Source organism: Cupressus sempervirens, chromosome 10 (genome assembly GCF_028749045.1).
Source record: "Cupressus sempervirens isolate cs-2001-9-10 chromosome 10, ASM2874904v1, whole genome shotgun sequence".
Taxonomy (NCBI): Eukaryota; Viridiplantae; Streptophyta; class Pinopsida; order Cupressales; family Cupressaceae; genus Cupressus; species Cupressus sempervirens.
The window spans coordinates 257,167,010-257,189,142 of record NC_143127.1 but is presented as its reverse complement, the minus strand read 5'-3'; the positions used below and the strand labels follow the sequence as shown (position 1 = coordinate 257,189,142).

At 35.1% G+C, this 22,133-nt stretch overlaps 1 protein-coding gene across 1 annotated transcript in view; it reads right to left on the bottom strand.

The window, feature by feature from the left end:
- Positions 1 to 22,133, bottom strand: part of ALDH12A1 (aldehyde dehydrogenase 12A1) — a 187,432-nt gene that overhangs the window by 92,681 nt on the left and 72,618 nt on the right. The window contains exons 5-6 of the mRNA XM_089807563.1: positions 13,792 to 13,849; positions 13,548 to 13,661 (exon numbers count right to left, since the gene is read on the bottom strand). Coding sequence (XP_089663689.1) covers positions 13,548 to 13,661; positions 13,792 to 13,849 — 172 coding nt within the window. The remainder of the gene's footprint in view (positions 1 to 13,547; positions 13,662 to 13,791; positions 13,850 to 22,133) is intronic.

Here is a 22,133-nt window from a genome sequence, read left to right as displayed (position 1 = left end):
TTCCCATTGGAGACATCTTTTCTAAATTGATGCATATGGACCTTCATTGGAGAAATTAGTTTCAAGGATGTTGATATATAGATAAGTATTTGTTATTATTAAGTATTACACTTATCTACTTACTATATTCTCTCTCTTAATTGTATTCGTACTATAACAGTTATTTACCTTGTTTCCTTTATGTGTACAGATGTTCTTGCAAAAAAAATAAGGGCGATAGCTTACACATGCTATCAAATATTGTGCAGACTCGATCTTATGACAATAAGCTTCAAAATAAGCTTTGACCTAGAATTCATTAGTCACTTGATGATCAGGCAGGTTAAAGTGAGGCTCTTGAAGCAAATATCTTTGATGATTGAGATTATGAGTAGCCTTCTACATTAAGAAGGAGTCTGACGGTTCTTCGAAGGCAACGCAGGAACTTAGAAGATTGATACTCAAAGGGAGTCTAGAAATACATGTGTGATTGCATGATTTTGATAGGCCTACTCTTAAGTGCATCATGAGGAAGTATTGACTTATCATTAGAAAATTGGAAGATTGATATCAAATTCAAAGTGAGTCTGACAAGAATCCTTGGGGGAAGAGAGCCTCTAAGGGAGTAACTACTGGACCTAACTTACCAGGATCATTGTTCAGAGGGAGAATTTTGAGGTGCGATCCTTTGTGAATGATATCTTCTCTATGAGGAGAAGTTCTAATTGAAATTCCTTGTAATGCATTCTTCTCTATGAGAGAGAATTGAGGTGAAAGCCTTTGTACCACCCTCTGATTTGGTTCATGGTGGTTACTATTTTGCAGATGATATGTATTGAAAGGTGACAATCTTTCATGACATATATAAACAGAAGGTAACCATTGTAAGGTGATGATCTTATAAATCATAGACTTGCTATCAGGACAGACTTCATTAAGTTGTTGTCCTAGAGTGCTAGAAGTCATGATAATGAATTTATTTGACAGAAGGTAACCATTGTAAGGTGACAATCTTATAAATGGTAGACCTGTTATCATGACAAACTTCATTAAGTTGTTGTCTCAGAGTGGTGGAAGTCATGATAACAAACGTATCATGATCAAACTTCATTAAGTTGTTGTCCCGGAGTGCCTGAGATCATGATACTTGTCATGATAGAGACCATGACATTGTGATTTCTTCTTATCTGATAGACTATATTAAATTATTGTCCTAGAGTGTTGGAAATCAGATAACTCATATCCTTCTAAGATTTAACATTCTTTTGGTAGGCATCAAGGATTTGATGTCAATGCACATACCAAAAGAATATATGTATGATGAATATCATATGATTAATATTTCTTGTTGAATCATACTTCGAATTAGATTAAAAGATAACATCTAAGTTGATGGATTTATGTTGATATCCTTAAATATGTCATTCCAAGAATATCATACTGAGATGATATCTCTTCATATACTCAAGCGCATTATGTGTTCTATATCAATCCTCCCTAACTAAGAGGGAGTGTTAAATTTGTAGATGCAGTCAGAATGATTCAATTATGAGATAGATTGTTGATATATATATATATATATATATATAATAATGTATATATATTATACATATGATTAGTTATATATTATTATATATATACATTATACATAAGGTTATTTATATAATTAATATATTAGCTAATGATGATTAACTATAGAGACATATCTTTTCATGAGACATGTCTCCTCTCATATTTCTGAGTCTTCAAATCTGCAATTGGAAGACATCAATCACATTGGCAATGTTAGTATACTTACAGAAAATAATCCATGTTACTCAACAAGTCCCACATTCAAAGATCAAAATTTTGAATATTGGAAAGATTAGTTAATAGGCTAGTAGTATGGAAAGGGTTTGGGACATCACAAGTGAGCGTGTTATAAACCCTATGATTGGAGTAAATTAATTGCAAAAGATAAGATAAAAATGAGAGAAGACTCAAGAGGAAAAATAAGATGCTCAAGTGTTATTCTATATTTGGAGTGCAATAGATTCAAATACCGATCCAAGGATTGCAGGTTGTAAGCTAGCAAGGAAATATAAATAGTTTTAGAAAGTTTATATCAAGGTCTGAATTAGGTAAGAGTTGCAAAGCTTAAAAAATTTAGAATATGTTTTCTAAATTTAATCATAAAGGGCAATGAGAAAGTTGAAGATTATTTGTGTTAGCATGAAAAACACAATGTGTAAGATAGCAAAATATAGTGAGATAGTGAAAAATCATGTGGCTGTGAAGATCTTGAGATCTCTTAGACACAAGTGGATGCATATTGTGAGTAGTTTAGAAGAGTACAAAGATTTAAATAATTTAATAATTGAAGAGCTAATTGGATCTTTAAATACCCATGAAGAGAAAATAAAGTGCATGCATAAGCTAGATCACACATTGCTATCAAAGGCAAACATTGATAATAATAAAAATGTATAGCTTCCCTCAAGGCTATACGAGGGGGGAGTCCTATCAAGTACATAATTCTAAATTTACAAGAAGAGGACAAAGTAGAGATGGTAAACCAGGAAATGGAGAAAACATTAATGCAAAGAGACAACCAATACAATGCTATTACTACAAGAAATTCTGGTCATATCAACAGAGACTATAAATTAAAGAATTAAAATGAAGGAAGAAAGGTAAAGTACATACAAGATTTCACATGAAATTTAAATCAAGGTTAATGGAGAGAAGCATCTTGAAAGACTGATGAAGATTTCACTAAGTGAAGTAAGTTGGGTGATGCTAAATTAAAATATGTTCGTAGAAAAGGAAAAATAGATATTGACACAAAACAAGGAAAAAGAAAATTGTCGATCCATATCATTCACCACAATAAGGCAAAGACCAATATAAGTGTTGGACCAAGTCATTGAAAAAGAGCTTAAACTGGTAATTTATGACAAAAATCATATTATCTATGATAAAAGACAAGGAGGAAAGCTGAAGTAGAGATGACCAAGAACCAGTTGTTTACATTAAGAATTAAATAAAATGAATCACAAGTTGGTTATACTACTATTGGGGATGCAAGTTGGTTGTGGCATCAAAGGTAAGGACATCGTAATTGTTAGCCGACTGGATGGTTCCGGCGGTATTTTGTAGCCGACGGTCCGGCGGTGTTTCTGTAGCCGACGGTCCGGCGGTGTTTCCGTAGCCGACGGTCCGGCGGTGTTTCTGTAGCCGACGGTCCGGCGGTAAATAGTTTGTAGCGGATAAAATAATTGTGGCCGACGGACTCCTTCGGGAAGGTTCGGCAGTAGTATTTATATCTCGTCTGGGATCATTGAAAATCATTATTGATCTACTATTGCGAATATAATTCTGTTGTTCATGTTCTAGTGTCTGTATGCGTTCATTTACTTTACCTGTACGGTAAACAGTAATTTTCAAGGGTTGCATATGTTGTATTAAAGAAATATGGTATACAAGTTACAAAAAATTCAAACAAAATGGAAAGGAAGTGAACAAGTGTTTTGCACTGATAGAGAGACGCTTTTCCTCACAGCTAAGCCATTTAAGCTCATCCATTCAGATTTGTGTAGTCCCACGTCCAAGGCATGTACAGGTATGAAACACATGATTAAATTCATTAAAGATTTTACTTATGAAGTATGGGTTCAATTTTGAAGAATAAAAGGGCAATACTTTACAAGTCTTTAAAATGTTAAAGGCTATGGTGGAAGAGCAAAGCAGAAGATGACATATGGAAGTGGACTTCATTGAGAAAAATGTATTGTCCCAATTTCACGTATTCCTATTCTATGAGAGTTGAATCCATTTTAAGGATTTTGTGGTATCCAATGATGGTATGAACTTCAATTGGCACTCTAGTTGGTGACAACAATCCTTGCAATGTTCAGAGCTTTTCTTGGTTTGTTCTCACCCCACCTCCCCATTGCCCCTTATTCACTCCCTCTAGTACTTACGAGGTTTTTAGATCCATGAGATGTAGTAGAGCGATGTGTAATGTCCCCACTTTTTAGCAAGCTTTTGCGGATGGTTGAGTGAATTCATTATAGCGACCCCATGAATTGACAAGGTGATTTGGGGGTCTCAATTGTGGACTTACTATTTTTAGTAAGTCTATTTTTGGCGATTGCCATTTTTGGCAGTGTAGTGGGTGGCTCTGGCAGATGATCGTCACCCGCAATGGATATGGTTATTAATTGCATGAGCTCATATTTATTAATTACTTATTAAAGTTGCATTATTATAATAATAATATTTTATTATACTAATGTCATTAAGAGATATTACTAAAAGAATTGTCTTGGGAAGTTTCAGGAGCTGAGTTCTTTTGGGAAACTTTTGCCAACAAAGGGATTATAAATATGAGCTCATTTCATTAAAAAAAGCATCCGATTATTTGATTATTTATATGTTTTGTTGTCTTTGTAACATCTTCTGAAGTTGTTTTCTGTGCCCTTGCTGAAGTATAAGGGTTTGGAGCTGAGAAGTGTTGGGTAATTCACAGTTGAGGGGTTGTGATTTAGTCTGACAGCCTGTGATCTATCCTACAGGGGCTGCATGACAATTCTATAGACCTGTGTTACTTGTTAGGAGGCCTGCCATTAAAGATTCAGGGTTGGCATTCTTTATTTGGGCATATAATCAGGTCGATGGCCAGTAAATGACTGTTGTGCCCTGCGATAATTACCAGTAGGGGTTGTGATCAGAATTTTGGGCCAGCGGTTTACCACAAGGAGCCTGCGTTTGGAGTTTGGGGACTGCAAATCAAATTTGTGATTGGCAATCAGGCTGGAAAGAACTCTACAGCCAGCGTTGGAAGTTTTGCAAATAACCAAGCATTCCTTTTTGGGCTGGCAATTGCGACAAATAATCTGGAAGTAATATCAGGTTCCTTAATTTTGAATTTGTAATAGAAGCCAATCTTTCTCATAGTTGTTATTATTATTCCAACCAATTTGGAATAGAGGAGAAAAGTTGCTCTCTACTATAACTTGAGAATAGAGTAATTGTATTCCATTTGAATTTAGCTCAGATGTGGACAAAACTTTCAATTATATTGGTTGACCACTACCATTATCAAATCAGAACTTTAATTTTTTTACTAGAGTGTGGGAATTTCGAATTGTGGAAATTACGGAACTTCAAACATTAGAGAATTCATTTCAATTTTATGGACACTGCCTACCAAGTGTTTGATTAAATGCCAAACTTCTGATTGGGAGAGGAAATAAATGTTTGTCTAAGCTGTAACCAACTAGGATTATTACACATCGGATGAGGAAGGTTTCCGCGCTGAGCTATTCAAGCTCGACATCTCGGTCTTGGGTTTCTTTCCTCCCACGCTCTTCAATAGGGTGGTGTACACCGGTTTTCCTAATTCTTGGTTGAGGCACATGATCTATCTGATCTATAAGACCGGGTTGGCATTTGACCCCCACAACTACAAGACCATCATGATTGGGCACACCTTTGCCAAGCTTGATGTCATGACATTGAATACTATCTTAGCCCAAGAGCTTGATATGAGACTCTGCCAAGCTAAGGGCCAGGCCAATTTTCAAGCCAACAACCAGACCACAGACCATATCTTGATGTTGTGTGCTATTATTGAGGAGGCTTAACACTACACAACGAAAGTCTGCTGCTGTTTTGTGGATTTTTAGAAGGCTTTCGATTCCATCCCCCAGGTGGCACTTTTTCAGAGGCTCATAGACATTGGGATTTCAAAGACTTTATTGACAACTATTATGAGGTTATACAAGACTGTGGTTGGCAGATTCAGGACTTCCAAGGGATTATCTTATCCTATCCAAAGCACCATCAGGGTGAAGCAAGGTTCCCCCCTCTCCCCCACCTTGTTTGGCATATATATTGATGAGTTGGAAGCCTTTCTTAGTGTATCCTCGCTCCCCGTGGATGGTTATTTCTTGCACTAGTTATTGATCTTCATACTCCTCTTCGTCAACGATGTGGACTATTAGAGGATACGCCAAATTTCAGCAAATTTTTTACCTTTCCCAACTTCATCTAAATTTTATGATATTTAATATTATATTGCTCTTTATAATATTATTATTTTATTTTAAAATAATATTGAGTTATTTACTTTAATTATTTAGCAATGTCAAACTATTTTGACACTTTTGTGGATATATTACTTATATTTAAAAATAAATACAGTTTATGTAAGTTCAACTTAATGTCGATTTTTTCCAGAACTTTTATCCTTGTCGAATTTCATTCAAGTTTTATGATTGACGAACTCAAATTCGAATTCAAACCTTGTGACTTATAGCTTCTAGATGGATTAGCATCCTTTTGTGACTTGGGGCAGCTTCTTGTGAATTTGGGTAAAACTTGGGTCATCGTCTTAAACTGCTTGAACACCACGCATCTCTATTTCTACTTTCAGGGCCAGGAGGTTGAGATTGTTCTTCATATACATATCTCGGGGTTAGGTTCTCTAGACCCAGCTTCAATTTGCGGCCCGCCATCCCGCCCAGAGTTAGCAAAGGGTTGGGTTCCCTAGCCATGCTAGAGAGAGTGTTTCAGACATTACTTTCAAGTCACTACGTCTAAGTTGTCCCTCCTGGACTCCTTACATAGACTGACAATGCTATATGACTTGGTTGTGTGGGGTACCTCTATCCTCGACTCGGATTGGGCCTTGATTGAGCGGGTTCAAACCCTGCTTCTCTAGCAACATCATATGTCACTGGTCCACCCCACATAGTGTTATTCATGCTAAGTTTAGTGCTCATCCTTTCAAGCTTGGGATCATCTTTGACCTTGTCTGGTTTCTTCACCGTCTCCATGGCTTTGTGGACTTACCGGATGGCCACCATAGATACTCCTGTCTTGCTTATTGCTCCTCAATTGATGTTGCGGGTTCTAATACTGCCACCAAGGCTCATTGTTGATATGCCTGGGCCACTCATTTGCTGAGGTCAATCAGGATTGAAATTGACTGCCTCCCTCCGCTCTAGTGCTCGTCGGATGCTCCTGCTCACCTCCTCCTCTCGCCGCAGGAGTTGAACGAGCATGTCAGACATGATATTAATAGGTACTATATTAATAGATACTACATTATCATGACCTGGAGTAGCCCACCTAGGGGGTTATGTCTACAGATGGCCATTTCTACTGAGCACTTTTTGCATATCCAAGATAGGATTATTGCATGTCCAAGTTATTTGTCTCAACGTTGGACCCGCGCCCTGCATATCTCTCAGGCTTTCTTCAAAGTTGGCTCCCACCGATTTCAGATTCAGACTAATCACCATATCAATAGAGAGGACCGGATTTGTTAGTTGTGTACCTTGGCAAAAGCGGAGATAGAGACCTATTTCATTTTTCGAAGCCCCATCTACTACGAGGTCAAAGGGATTTATTATTGTATGTTGGGAGGAGTGTAGGTCCTTTTCTGCTTTCTTCAGATGCACAGATCAGCAATGCCTCATGCTTTACCTCAAGGAGACCATGCTACTCCGTGACAACACTCTACAGCTTTTATTCCCCCAGTGCGAAGCTTCAGATCAGCTTATCATCGCCTTCTTCTCAACCTTGTCTCCAAACTGGGGTGTCCAGCGATCGTGTAGTACCCCTATCACCGCCCACTCTAGATCTTTGAGACCCCGTAGCGGGTTCACTCATCAGCGAAAATCCTCCAACGGTTTCCAGAGATGGTTTGGGCCTCCTAGTCCCCATGGATCGTACTCGTCGGTGTTGGATTTCTTCCTGCCAAGGAAGTGGTGTAGAGGCACGCAAGCAAGGAAATGATCAAGTGAAGACATCAAGCATACATAAAGGTTCAAAGACATCATTAAGGGTCAATTGGAATGTTTTAAGGCCAATCACGTCCATATGTAATGATCAAATTTATAAAATATGTATAAATCCTAAAGGTCTTGATAAGAACCTTAGGATAAAAATGATGTAATGGGGGCCAATAGTGCCCATATAAGATTAAAATAAATGAAAAGGATCTTAGATAGGTTAGATTTACCTTTGAGAACAAATTAGGATAAGGTTTGAATAAAATAAATCATTAAAATGTCAGTCAGAAATTCAAAAAAATTGAATTCTAACAATTAGGAGCATTTTGGAGGGAAAATGGTTTTAGATCCTTAAATACATTAATAATGACCCAAAGTTAGTTTGGATCAGTTGGGGAGGTTGTTTGCCACATTATATAACCTGGGAAAGGCATAGGGATGGAAGATGTACAAGCTAGAAATGATATTGTATGGATTGTGGTTAAAAAGTGAATAAAAAGGCTTCATTTCTATTGCAAATCTCTTGATTTTTGTTATTGTTCCCATCCCAAGGTTATGATGTGAATTTGTTCTCATATTATTCATCAATACAGGTATTTCTATTGAATCACTTGATTGTTTTATTACTTTCCTTTCAATATCGACATCTTGCTATAGCAAACAAGGCATTCCCTTGAGGCCAATTTTGAAGTTTTCAATATGAATGGAGTCATTCCATGAATGTAGTTGTTGTTTCTCATGGAATAGACTCTATAACACTTGTACAATATGATGCCAACCAAAAATATGCAGTAAGAAGAGATATCACAGGTGTACACCATTGGGAAGAGTGGGAGAAGGGCACAAAAGTGGTGCCATAGGTATAGCAATGGAAGATATGTCCAAAGGAGGTCATGGTTTTATGTAAAAAAGTAAAAGTAATCATCATAAACATGGTGTAGGATCAAATAGCAGGTCCTGGAAGTGATTTCTTGGTCGGATTTGAAGAGGCCCTAGGTTTTGGGCTTGTTTGGTGAGGATTTCATAAAAAGCACATATAGGGAGTTGTTGGGTTCAAATCAATTGAAGAATCCTTAGTTTAGGATCATATTAAGATATTGTACCAAGTTGTATGGTTGGGGGATAAGTATTTTATATAATTTCTTTCTAAATGAGAGGGGTTTTATGCCTAAAAAGAGAGTCATAGTATAACAGCGGAGACATGGTCCAAAACAACCATACCTCATCTTTTGATATGTTATAGAGGAGCCAAATGGGTATCCGAATATGCAATTTATTTTCCTTTTGTTATGGGAAAATTTCGAGAAAAATGCAAGAGGACTGCATTTGAGGACTAATTGGGGCTTGTAGGCCTAGTAGGCTGGGACGTTTGGTTTGCCTCAGAGATAAGCTCTTGATATTTGGTAAATTGGTTATTTGGGTTTTATTAGGGTATTCAAAGCCATTAGATTCCTAAGAAGTCTTTGGAGAAGTCGATTACTTGATTTGGGCAACTTAGGCCATAAAGTTGTGTTGGGAAATCTTTGGGAAAACACATTGTTTGGAGTATTTTGTCATAGAACTTGGAAGGGCCCATCTTGCTTTGCATCAGGAAGGACCTCTAGTCCTTGCCTTGGTGGTCTTTTCTCTTTCTTTTTTGTGCTCACTCTTTCCCAGACACTGTTTGGTGATCCTTTTGTTGGTTGTCTCATTGGTTGCAAGCTTTCAGTCCCTTAGACCCTTTTGGTGGTCTCTTGTTGGAGATTAATAAATTTATCTTATCTCCTTAGTCCTTGGAAACATTACAATTAAAAAAGGCAACCAATTCAGCATCAATCATCATCCTTCAACATTTGTTATCTTCCAACGTGATTGATTTCTATTTTTGGTGTCTTGTTGAGTTTTTTACAGGGTGCTCTCTAACATTTTAATATTTGCATTACGGTAATAAAGTGATGAATTCTTATTCACTTTAGTGTTTAGATATTTATAAGGTGTTTGATTGTTGCCCAAGTGGGGTGCCAAGGAGATGTGGGCAACTTAAATTGTTTGAACTTTATGTGAGCTTTTCTGAGGGAAAATAAAATATTTGAATTTTAAAATGCCCTATTTTCCTTCAAACTCTATAAATCCCAAATACACTGAGGAGATGGGAACATGGCATTTGGGGATGGGGGTGCATCCTCATATAAGCTTGTGTTAAGTAAATAGATGAGGAGATGCAAGTAGGACTAGTCAAGATGTCATCGGATGATTGGATATTGATAGCCCAAATGAGGCTTAGTTCCATAGGTTGTTAGACTTTGATCTTAGGGACTTTTGGATACATGTTTGAGAGATATGGATATTGATAAATAATAGTTTTAATGTTTGAGATTATTATTATAATCAAGGTTACATGGGGGAGAGTCCCCCATCCCCAAACCCACCATCCTTGTCCAAACGACAAGATGCAAAGGGGATGTCCCCCTCCCATCCCCAATAAGTAGAAATTGGTGGAAACAGCAAGAAACATACCTTGTCATTTGGGGACCTGTCCCCAAACGGTAGGGGATTTTGTTAACTTGAAAATAATTCAAAGAGAAAAGTTATTTAAAAAAAAGAAGTTTGCTTAAATAACTCCATATGAGAATGAAAACAATGTATTCAAATTTAAAATGTATGAGAATCAAAACAACTATCTAATTCCAAGTGTATGAGAATCAAACATTCAACAAAATACGCATGGAGTGTTATTGTTGTTTAATTTTCTAAGGCATGCCAATCTGAGTCTTAGTACTATGGTTGAAAAGTTTCATTCTTGAGTTTCGATCTTAAAGAATGTACTATTTTATTTTTTTGAATGATTGTACTTTATTCACCTTGAACATGTTTACCATTTGGCACTAACCATAGTAGCTACCATTGGATGATCCACTTTTGTCAGAGGGTGATAGCGACTTGCATGTTTTAAGTCTTTGGATATTGGTCGAAGGAATGAGGCTTAGTTTCATAGAATATTGTATTTTGATATTTGAGATTTCTTTTATAATGCTTTATCGAAATTTATTGTCATTATATACTACTTTGATGATTTATTTACACATTGTTGTTTTTATCAATTTTTGACAATTTCTCTCTTTCCCTATAAGTCTATATGCACGCACACACACACACACACACACACACATACCGCTGTCCCCTACCACCCCTCATGTCCATCCCCGAAATGCCATGAAACATAGGTTACAGTGCATTATAGAAATTTATTATGATGTGATAATAATGCTCTAATATTTATTTACATCTCTCTCTCTCTCTCTCTCTCTCTCTCTCTCTCTCTCTCTCTCTCTATATATATATATATATATATATATAATAGATTATAATTTGAAAAATTCATACATACACGTGTGTGTCTTTTAACATCTGTATATTCCCATTCTCTCTACCACCTGTTTTTGGCTCTCTAGGAAACATCCCAGAAACACATCCCTTTCCATCATCCCCAAAATGTCGTGAAACCATAACATAAGAAGCTAAAACAGGAATAAAATTTGAAGAAGCAATAATGAGAAGTTTGAAATGACTGATTTAGAACTGATACAATATTTCTTGGCATGTAGATATGCAAACCACATATCAAGGTCTTTATTTGCCAAGGCAAGTGTGTGTAAGATATGTTAAGAAGTTTAATATACTAGATTGTAAAGAAGTTGATGCACCAATTGCACATGGAGAAAGATTGATGTAGATGAAAAAAACATAAAAGGATTGTTGGGAGTTCACGCATTTGACAACTACAAAACAAAATATTAGGTTTGCAGTATCATTGCTTTCAAGTTATAAGATAAACCAACAAGAAAGACATTTAGAAGCAGTAAAAAGGATACTCAACTGAATCCATTCTTATTCAGTTGAAGATTCGAAGTCAGTAAGTTACTCAGATGCAGATTGGGTAGATTTATTGGATGATAAAAAGAGATCAAGCAACATTACAACTCTCATAAGTCGATTGATAACATAAAGTTCAAAGGAGGAAAAATAGAGTGGCATTATCAAGTACAGAAGCACTAATATGATGCATTAACAATATGTACAAAAGTTTTTTTGACATATCTAGAAGAACAAAAGAAAATCCTACAGAAATATTTTGTGCCAATGGTAGTTAAGGAAAAAATAGAATTATAGAACACATAAAATCAAAGCACCATTGAGTAAGAATTGGTACAAGAGAAAAAAAACTCAAAATGCAATTTTACATGCTAGAGGAACAAGTGGTAGATATAATACATAATGATTAAAGGTTTGGTATAGAATCGAAGATAATACATTCAGATTTCAAAACAAAGTTGCATTTACAAGGATTTGACATCAGGGGGAAATTGTAGGAAATTATATTGCCAAACAACATAATGCTGATGAAATTAAGTTGGAGTTGACTGATGCTAACCAAGTTAGGAGAAGCTGATGAAGTGTAATTATTGATGCTGTTATTGAAGTTCAAAAAATTGTTGTTGGAGATGAAAGTAAATTGCTTGATGAAGATGTAGATAGCTGTTCCTGAAAAACATTTAGTTTCCTGGAATTTCGGGAATTTTGTTTAGGCATGATTTTTCCAGTAGTCCCAGATAAATCATAGGAAGCTGAGTTTATGTAATTATTAAATGTTCTTTTAAAAGTATGCCAAACACTATTTTGGTGGGCATAAACTCCTGATTACCAGTTTTTCAATTTAGTTTAGACTCAATCATTCCAATTATAAATCTACATGTGGGCAACTTAATTTAGGAGTGTTTTGATTGTTATTTTATCAGTTAGGAGTGTGTATCTATATAACAAAGGCATTGCCTTTCAGTTTCTAGCTATAAGTTTTTTGAGAGGGAGACATCAGATAACTCAGACTCATTTAAGCTGCTCTTTGAAAAATAAATATGTTTTTTTTGGGTGTGTTAATTTTTGCGTAGCCTGTCTCATACGAAATTTATTACGAAATTTACTCTGGAGAAACCTACTCTGAGAGAACCTTCCCACGAAAGGTGGCTAGCTTTCTCAGATTCTGCTCTAAAAATACAATTTTACAAGCTTGCTGCCTTTACAAGGCCCATTGGGACACCAATCACAACCAACAACATCCAAACACTTGTAGATTCCCTCTAAAATAAAATGGAGAAATGTTAATCTCAACACTTATTTGACAATTGGCAGTATAAAGTTATGAACACTCAACTAGCTGACTGACACTCCCAAAATGCTAAGCTCCAGTGCCAAGAAAATAACTCAAAAAGGATAACAAAACTCCAACAATGAACCAGAAACATTTTTGGATCATTCCCCTCTCTTTTGCTAAGCTCTTCTCTGAAATTACTGGTTCTCCAAGATAAAATAATTGTGTCCTCAATTGTTTTGTTGTCTTCTCATTAATTCCTTTGATGTTCATTTTTAAGTGATTCTCTGAAGTGTGGTACATAATTCCCTCAGTTTGATATCTAGGTGGACGACTATTTCTATGGCATAACTATCATAGTTTACATGTCATGCAGTCTTGAAGAAAAAAAGATATCATTTGCCAAAAGTTTTTAGTTGGCCATAGGGGCCTACACACATGGCCACACATACTACCCAAATTTCAAACCCAGCATCATAATTACAGTATATTACATAATGTATCAAACCATCCTAGCTACAAAGTTTCATTTCATAACATTCAAGTCCACCCTAAGCACAGAACTGTAGACTAAACTTAGGGACAATTTGCAAAAGAAATAAGTAGACAATTCAAATAGCCAGTAGAACCAAAATTCGTAGCCTTGGAAAAGGAAAGGATACCTGATCCCCAGAAAAGTTCTCAAGGAAAATTTGTGTAACAGTGACCTCAGCTAGTGCTTGAGCAAAACTCTTAGGAGATACCCGTTGTATCAATTTTGCAAAGAAGTGTGAAACCTAAAGGACCAATAATTGAACGGATGATCTTTTAAGTGATAAAAACAATTTAGAACCATTAAAACAACAACTATATTAAATAATATATTATGCATCTTCAAGTTCTTCCACAAGAAGAATTCACAATTACCTCTGGTTGTTTCAATGCAGCAGCAGCCTTTGCAGAAATATCTCCATACAAAAGATACCTGCAATAAGAAAAAACTGACTGATATATTCTTATATTGAATTCATTTCTTGAAAATTCCTGCTTTACTGCCCCTCAAACGAAACAATATAGTACAAAGGATAATGTAATCATAAATGATGAGCCCATACAACAGAATATATATTTGACTAGTAAACTCAGAGCTTGCAGTTTTTAATGATACAAAACCTAACTTGTGATGAGATCACTGATGTCTTTTTGTTTCAGTGCTGTTTGCATAGGATAACAGATTTAACTTGATGAGATTCACAATTGTGAATTTAATTAGAACATGATAAAGCACAATCAAATTCATATCTGACACTGAAAAATTTTTGCAATTTCAAATGGACCCAAATCAACTTACATCATTATCAGACAACTAAGAAACCATTGTTGTGCCCTACACAAACTCTATATTTTGAGAAGCTTTGACCAATTGATATTTATATAATTGAACTCACATAATACACGATTTAAATATTAATTACATGGATTGTCAATTCACAGATAAATGCAAGGACATGTCCCTTGAGAAGATGAAGCGAAAAATAAAAACTCAAGAAACCTATAAACACAGGAAGCAGGTAAAGACTCAAAGAAGTTAATAAATACAGGAAGCTTTAAGAATTAAATTTCATCTGTGAATATAGGAAGAATTAAGACTTAAATTTCATCTATAAATATATGAACTGTAAGAGTTAAATATCATCTAAATGATTTTTTGCAATGTATCTCCAAGTTTCAAGCATGGAGGACACGGGACAAGGATATACAGTTTAGGGGATGGCTTAAAAAAACCTAGATCTAGGGGTAGAGTGGGGGCAGCTATTGAAATTAAAAAAAATATTAATAATTACTTTTTTAAGAAAAAACATACAAAAATTAACTTAAGAAACTGAAACTTTACAAGTTAAATAATATGTGCTGGATTTGCAGCCATCTGATAATCATATTTCATCAAACAAAGACTATATTTATTAAATAAATTCTAGAAACTTATAGAGTCAGAAATCAAAGCTGGAAGATGTTCGGTTACAATTAAAATGGGTCAGAACGCAATGATTGTGATAAGAAACTAGCACTGTAAAGTGTATATTATTCAACAACGGAAAGATTATCATCTATTCGTTACTAAATTGATATAAAAACTAAAATCAAAAGACTCTTCTTGATGTTCAAGTGTATAATCAAACAGAGCTTTGTGTAGAATCCAGTGGAGTTACCATAATATAGTCCAAACCATAGTTGCAATCCGTTTACATGGCATTGGCATGTCATCATAAAAGTATAAGTGGAATTCATTTAGCCAATTTTAAAATTGGAAAAGCTCAGAAAAAAATCAGGAAATAAATAAAACTGTTAACTACTAATTGTAAGAAGAGAGGAAACCTTTTTTTTTTTTGAGTACACTGTTGAATGTAGTGTGTAGAGATAAAAAGTTAAAAACAGATGTTATATATTACAAAAAACATTATTTATAAAATATTGCATAGGACTTTTTAAAATGTTATTTTACATTCCTGTAAGAGGGTTTATATAAAAAACATGCAACTGGACCTTAAAAAGGTCACTCTGTTATGGAACATAACTAGCTTAAGGTATGCTTTAAAAAAAAACCATTAGGGTCAAATTACAGGAAAAAGACCTTGTCCTTTAAAATTTGAACTCATAAAAGAGATATATTCAAAGAATATCTGCATTTGCTTGGTAGTTTTCTCCTTGTTAGGAGATAAATTAAAAGAAGAAACCTCCTCATGGTTTAGAATTCAACGTCTCAAGATATGGCTTTATTTTGTATTTTTTTCTGAGCGTAAAAAATGAGCCAAAAGTGATATATTAAATTAAATGAAAAAAAATCAGGAAATCTCATGGAAACTTACCAGGTTGTGATTGCCCAGGGTTAATCATGGATTTTTCAAGTGTAAAACACTACCATGGTTCAAATTGATGTTCAAGAAATTCTTCTCCTTTGATGGCTTACTATACATTTCCATTAATTTCATCTTCTTACAAATGAAACATTGATGTTGACCTTTCTTTGTTCATAGATGTGGCACATAAAAAATCCAACATATGCTCTGAGAGCAACACACCAATATGTCATCCTGAAGATTGCTGTCTCAGTCAATTGCCCAATGTTTAAACAATGCATACTATATGATTATTTGCAAAAGATATTGAAACAAGAGGTAGGTGTTTATTATGGTTTCTATTTACTTTTTTTGAGATAAATCTGATGCCTACCATGTTACCCTGAGTTTACAAGATGGAGGGTCAGATGGCGGTGAAACAGATTTCCAGGATATTTTTTTACTCTTGCCATTTTTGGGGACAAAGGGGACAGCAAAGGGAACAACTACAAAAATTAGGGAAATTTTAAAATATATAGGGGAATTTCAAATATATTTACACGATCACATTATAAATCTAAAAGCATTCCTCATATACATTATACATGCAATTCAATTGAATTTCATAAATTCATCTAAATGGTGTAGCTTAATACTACAGTTAATTCAAATTGCTTTCAATTTCACATATTCAATATAATTAATTGAATCTGGAATCACTGTCGATATGCATATAATTAAATGAATATCAAAATGCCCAAAGGCTGCAATTTTCAACAGAAATGAAAAATATTATATATCCTATACGTCAAAAGTCTCAAAAGAGTCAAAAGTAAAACAAAGAAAGTATCCTTTTGCCTCTAATCTTCATTAAAATCAGTGTCAGTGCCACTATTAGATAAGGGAGGTGCCTGTGGAATGGTTAAATAACCTATGCATATCCAATTGTTAGATCTAGGAAGGTTGCCAAATCTAGGGCATCCAATGATGAAAGCTCTTTATTTGTTTAAGGAATGAGAAGCTGAAAACCCAATTGATTTCCATACTTAGGATCAAGGATGAAAACTACTTTTTCCCATTCTGGGTGATTCCACGTGGGGATCAAAAATTGTGGAGATATTTTTAGAATATGAAGATAATTTTAAATTTGTTATAGTGCCACTACAGTCTTTGTTGCTATTTTTTGGAGATTCAGGCGAGAAGTAATCAGTTTACAAACAAAATTGGTATTAGGCACTTGGAGAGTTTCAATGTTGGATTTTTTTAAAAATTACTTTTGATGTGTTGGATAATTGTTGATGTCAAAACTCGATACATGCAAAAATATATAAGAAATTGTTGTTAGAAGAATAAATTGGCAGTATGAAGAATATCCTTTGATTAAAAAGAATTTGCCTAAAGTTTGATATTGCTAAAGAAGGTACGCATTGCCAAGAAAAGACAGCAAATCACATAAAGCTAGCAGCAACTTTTAGAAGTAAACAAGAAAAGATTTTTTGAGGATATGATAAGCTAAACCAAATCCGATTTATGTCATAAAAATGAAAGATTTAATGTGTCATAAAAGGAAAGATTTGATGTAGATTCAAAGCAGACTTTATTAGTTACATGATAATTGGTAAATAATTGAATGACTGATCAAACAATCATTTGTAGAGTTAAAAAAGATGATGTTCTGATAAAGACAAAAGGTAGATTTGAAGGTTTATAATATTTACAAGTCACAATATTGACCATTAAATAAGAAACAATAAAGATATTATTCTAATGCCCTCCCTTAATCGTCAAGCTATCAACTACACCGAGTTGCACTCTGGATTTTACAAACTTGTCTGAGCTTAGAGACTTGGTGACAATATATATTGTCTGATCTGCACTTGAAACATACAACAACTGAACTGATCCATCTTCAACCAGCTTTGAACAAAGTGACAATGAAGTTCAACATGTTTGGTTCTCTCATGGAAGATAGGATCATGGCCAGTTTGAGCGCCCCTTTGTTGTCACAATAAAGGGGATTAGGCTCTCCTTGAGACATCTGCATGTCTGAAAGCAAACTGCCTCACAAGCTTCCTTAATTGTTCCTCAATACTCAGCTTTTGTCGAGGAAAGAGTCATTGTCGGTTGCTTCTTCCTAGTCCATGTGACTGCACCAAATCCCAAACTGAAACCATACCCAAAGGTTGATTTTAGTCATCAATTGAACCTGCCCAATAAGTGTTTGTAAAGCCAATAAGCCTACTTATGACTTTTTCTATAGAAAAGAAAAAAAATCAATAGTGCACGTCGCATAACACAGCACATGCTTCGTTGCTACCCAATGATCAACCTTGGGATGTATGTTTAGAGTCTTCTCATGAAGCATGAAATGTAGATCACTGCGTAACTGAGATCAAGCCCAGCAGTAGTAAGCTAGATGTGACTGCGAACCAATTGCCTGAATGTTGATTCACTCACCACAGGTGAAACTGGTTTGGCTATCAACTTCACCCTTTCCTCCATAGTTGTGGATGTAGGTTTAGAATCTTGCATTTGGAACTTGTCGAGCAAACTGTGGATATACTTAGACTGAGATAAGAAGATACTACCTTCAATCTGCCAAACTTCAACACCTAAAAAAAGCAAAAGTCCCAATTTTGTCATGTCAAAAGAGTGACACAAACTTAGTTTGATCTAATCGTCGATCAGAAGTGTTGAACTACCACTGATAATTAGGTCATCAACATGGATAACAACAAGAAGAATATTACCACCGACGTTTTTAACATACAGATTAGAATCAGATGGACTCCTTTGAAAACCATTACATTGTAAGGTACTTGTTAATTTTGATGTAACAAGCTCGAGGAGCCTGATTCAAGCAATAGAGTGCTTTCACCAATCTGCACACCTTATCTTCTTTTCCAACAACCTTGACATCAAGAGCCTACATCATGTAGACTTGTTCCTGCTACTCACTATTGAGGAAGGCACTCTTAAAATCAATCTAATGGACTTTCCATCCAAACTGAGTAGCTGCGACAAGAACGAGTCATATGGTACTCATTTTGGTTATAGTAGCAAAAGACTCCTCATAGTCAATGCCTTCTTTCGATGAGAACCCCCAAGTAACAAAACAAGCTTTGTACTTGTCAAGGGTGTCATTAGCATTGAGCTTAATTTAAATACCCTTTTGTAGCTAATGGGCTTCTTTCCTAGAGGAAGATCAGGATGAAACCAAGTGTTATTCTTCAAAAGACTATAATGTTCAACTTCCATAGCCTTTTCTCACTAATGAATCTGTCATGTCTCCTTATTTCTAGAATAATGGCATAATAAATAATAACGATTTTCTAAATAAATGATAATAATAATTAAATTAAATTAAATTAAATTATACAATCAAATAAATATATATATACCCTGTTATTAATGATATAATGAAATCTAATATCTATATTATTAGTTAACAATACAATATATATTAAACATCTTTTAATGGAGAAATAAATTTGCCAATTAATTTAAATAAATAATATAATACTTATTGGTAATATTAATATGACATATATTACTAGTGGAATTATTTACTATCTCCAAGGGAGTACAATTATATAACCCTAATCAAAGAATCTATTTATAATATATAATCAATAAAAATTGTCCAAATCAGTGATATGAAGGTAGACACAAAAGATAATTGGTCATAACCTGCAAAGGAATTAACAATGGAAGATTCGTATTTTGTGATGCTGGTTGAAACTCACGATACAAGGCTAAATTCATAGTCATGGAATTGGTAGTCTATCATATCTAGTTGAGGTGGCAAACTCTCAATAAACACGAATCCTGAACATGCCTCTTTGGAGCATTTAAGATACCAAATTATTATACTAACCTTGTATAATGATGGTCTCCACCAAGCTATCCATCATTAAGAATTAATTTATCAACGTATAAAAATATTATTGGCGATAATCAAATAGGAAATAGTGGCTGATGATCTTGAATGCAAATTATTAGAAGACATGTCACAATAAAGGAGATACAATCAGCAAATTAAAGAATTTGCATCTTATTGACCACCACCAACAATGAGGAGACCTTGGCACTGATTATTAAAGAGACCAGTCATTAGTGTTAGCCCCAACTTTATATTTGAACAGTTGAATACTATTGATTAATTTAAAAATATATATATCACTATTAGCATAATCTTACGAATATGATTATTATTATACAAGATTAGTTGAGTTCTTTGATAACTCAAGGGATATGATGACAAATGCAGATGGACGTGAGACGTGACTGATCGCTCCATCATGGCAAGCTATAAGAAGATACTCTATCCGAATTTGGAGAAGCGAAATAGTTTTTACATACGGATACTAAACAAGAGCGTGACATCATTCGATAAAGCCATCCACATCAAAGAATTTTCAGCATTGTCTAAGCACAATCAAATAGATTATAGTCAGTGATAAGAAGAAGAGAGAAATGAAGACTATATATTTGTCATCAACAAGCGGAAGAAGTAGTCAAGTCCACAAACAGAGAAGCCTATATCATCCAATAGGCACATGTGCATCCTTATTGGATTATTCAAGACCAAGATTCAAAATAACCCTATCAAATATTCTCACGGGTTTACAAATATAAGCCAAAAATAAGAATATTGTGTTATAAGCAATATTGTCCATCTCTACATTGCATATGTTGAAGGTCTGCATCAGAATTGATGTTCAATCACTATAACAATTAGTAGTCAAGATTTTAACTAAATCTTCCCTTACTAAATGAGAGAAAGCTTGTGAGCACAAGATCGTCTTGCACACTCAATTAGACCTAACACAGATTGTAAAGATTATTACAATGCATGATTATTTCACTTAGCATTAATCAAATTATCCATTCAAGATAGTAGTGGCATTGATAAGAACCGCGGTTCAAGTGATAATATATGTACATTTATATTGTCCTTTGAAATACTAGCAATCACACCTTAGTGTACAATAGGTATGCCGAAGATGTGTGAAAGCCACTTAAGAAAAAAAATGGTCTTTATAGAATACACACATAGAGATTGACATCAATTGGATGGACTATTGCCAGTTGGCTCTAACCAAATTGTGGACTTCAACCTCCCAAAGATCCCTACGGGGTTTGAAGATGATGATCAAGTTCTCGATCCAAAATACAAAGAGCATCATCTTGATAGGCTACCTATTCCATCTCAATCCTACTCATCCAAGGAGAGCATTTCCATATGGGATCATTTTCAGCCTATTCTCGCCAATACAAATATCTGGTTGAAGAAAAGAGGGCTGAAAAACATAACGATTAAGCCTCGAAAAGATTTTGATCTTGCTGGTCCAATTGGCTTAAGGGTTGAAATGAGAGGCAAGCAAAACAATGGCACTAAATCTTCAACAACGGCTATTCCAGAGCTTACCATGAAAGGTGACAAGGCAAAGGGTGATCACATTGACCTAAGTGATGATGAACTTCATCTGCCACCAAGAAAATGCTCTAGAAGAAGACCTCCTCCTCTAGAAGTGTCAATTGCTACTACTCCTGTTGATTCTACACCAGCTTCAGAGAAATCACTAGATTCACCCTTGCATATTGCCATGGATACATTTCCTCCTAAGCCAAAATCATTTCATGTGGATCCAACTCCAATCACACTAGCTATACCCATTTCCTCGGTTGCTCCTATAGTTTTGACAATGGAACAGTATGACACATTTGAAAGTGTATTTGATCCTTAGACCATCTCAATCCCTATTCTAGTGGTTCCATCCATGGCGTTAATGAATAGTTTATCAACACAATTTGAGCAATTCGTGGCAAAGGTCACACATAGTAGGCCAATTCGAGCGACAATCATGACTGAAGTTCCATCTATTATGATCACAGTTATCCCAACCGATCTGATATCTACTTTGGTTACCACTATTACTATAAGATCCTCTTCCTTCACACTTCCTACTTGGCTCACTGGCATTACTCGAACAAGGAAAAGGGAAGAACTTCCACCCAAGAACAATGATTCCAACATGGCTACAAAGGCTAAGGTTCCTAAGACCAAAAAGGCCAAAGTGGTGTCAACGATCTTAGTGAACACCGACAACACCAAGTATGCGAAGGTAGCTGAGCATCTCCTCAAAAGCCAATGGAGAAATTGCAAACCAATGATTACAAGTTCACCACAATTGAACTTGGTAAACAATCTTGCTTGACTTATCAGCAGGATGTGCATGATGCTCTCACCTTGCTCACCCAAAAGATGACAAGTTGTGGGAAAGGAAAGATAGGTTTAAAGAGGAGAACGGTAGACTACATGACCTCATTAAAAAGATGAAGGTCTCTTCTTTAACAATTGAGTTTTCGGAGAATGCAAAGCGGATTGAGGGGAAAGCTAAGGCTATATACAATTGGTATGATCGCCTA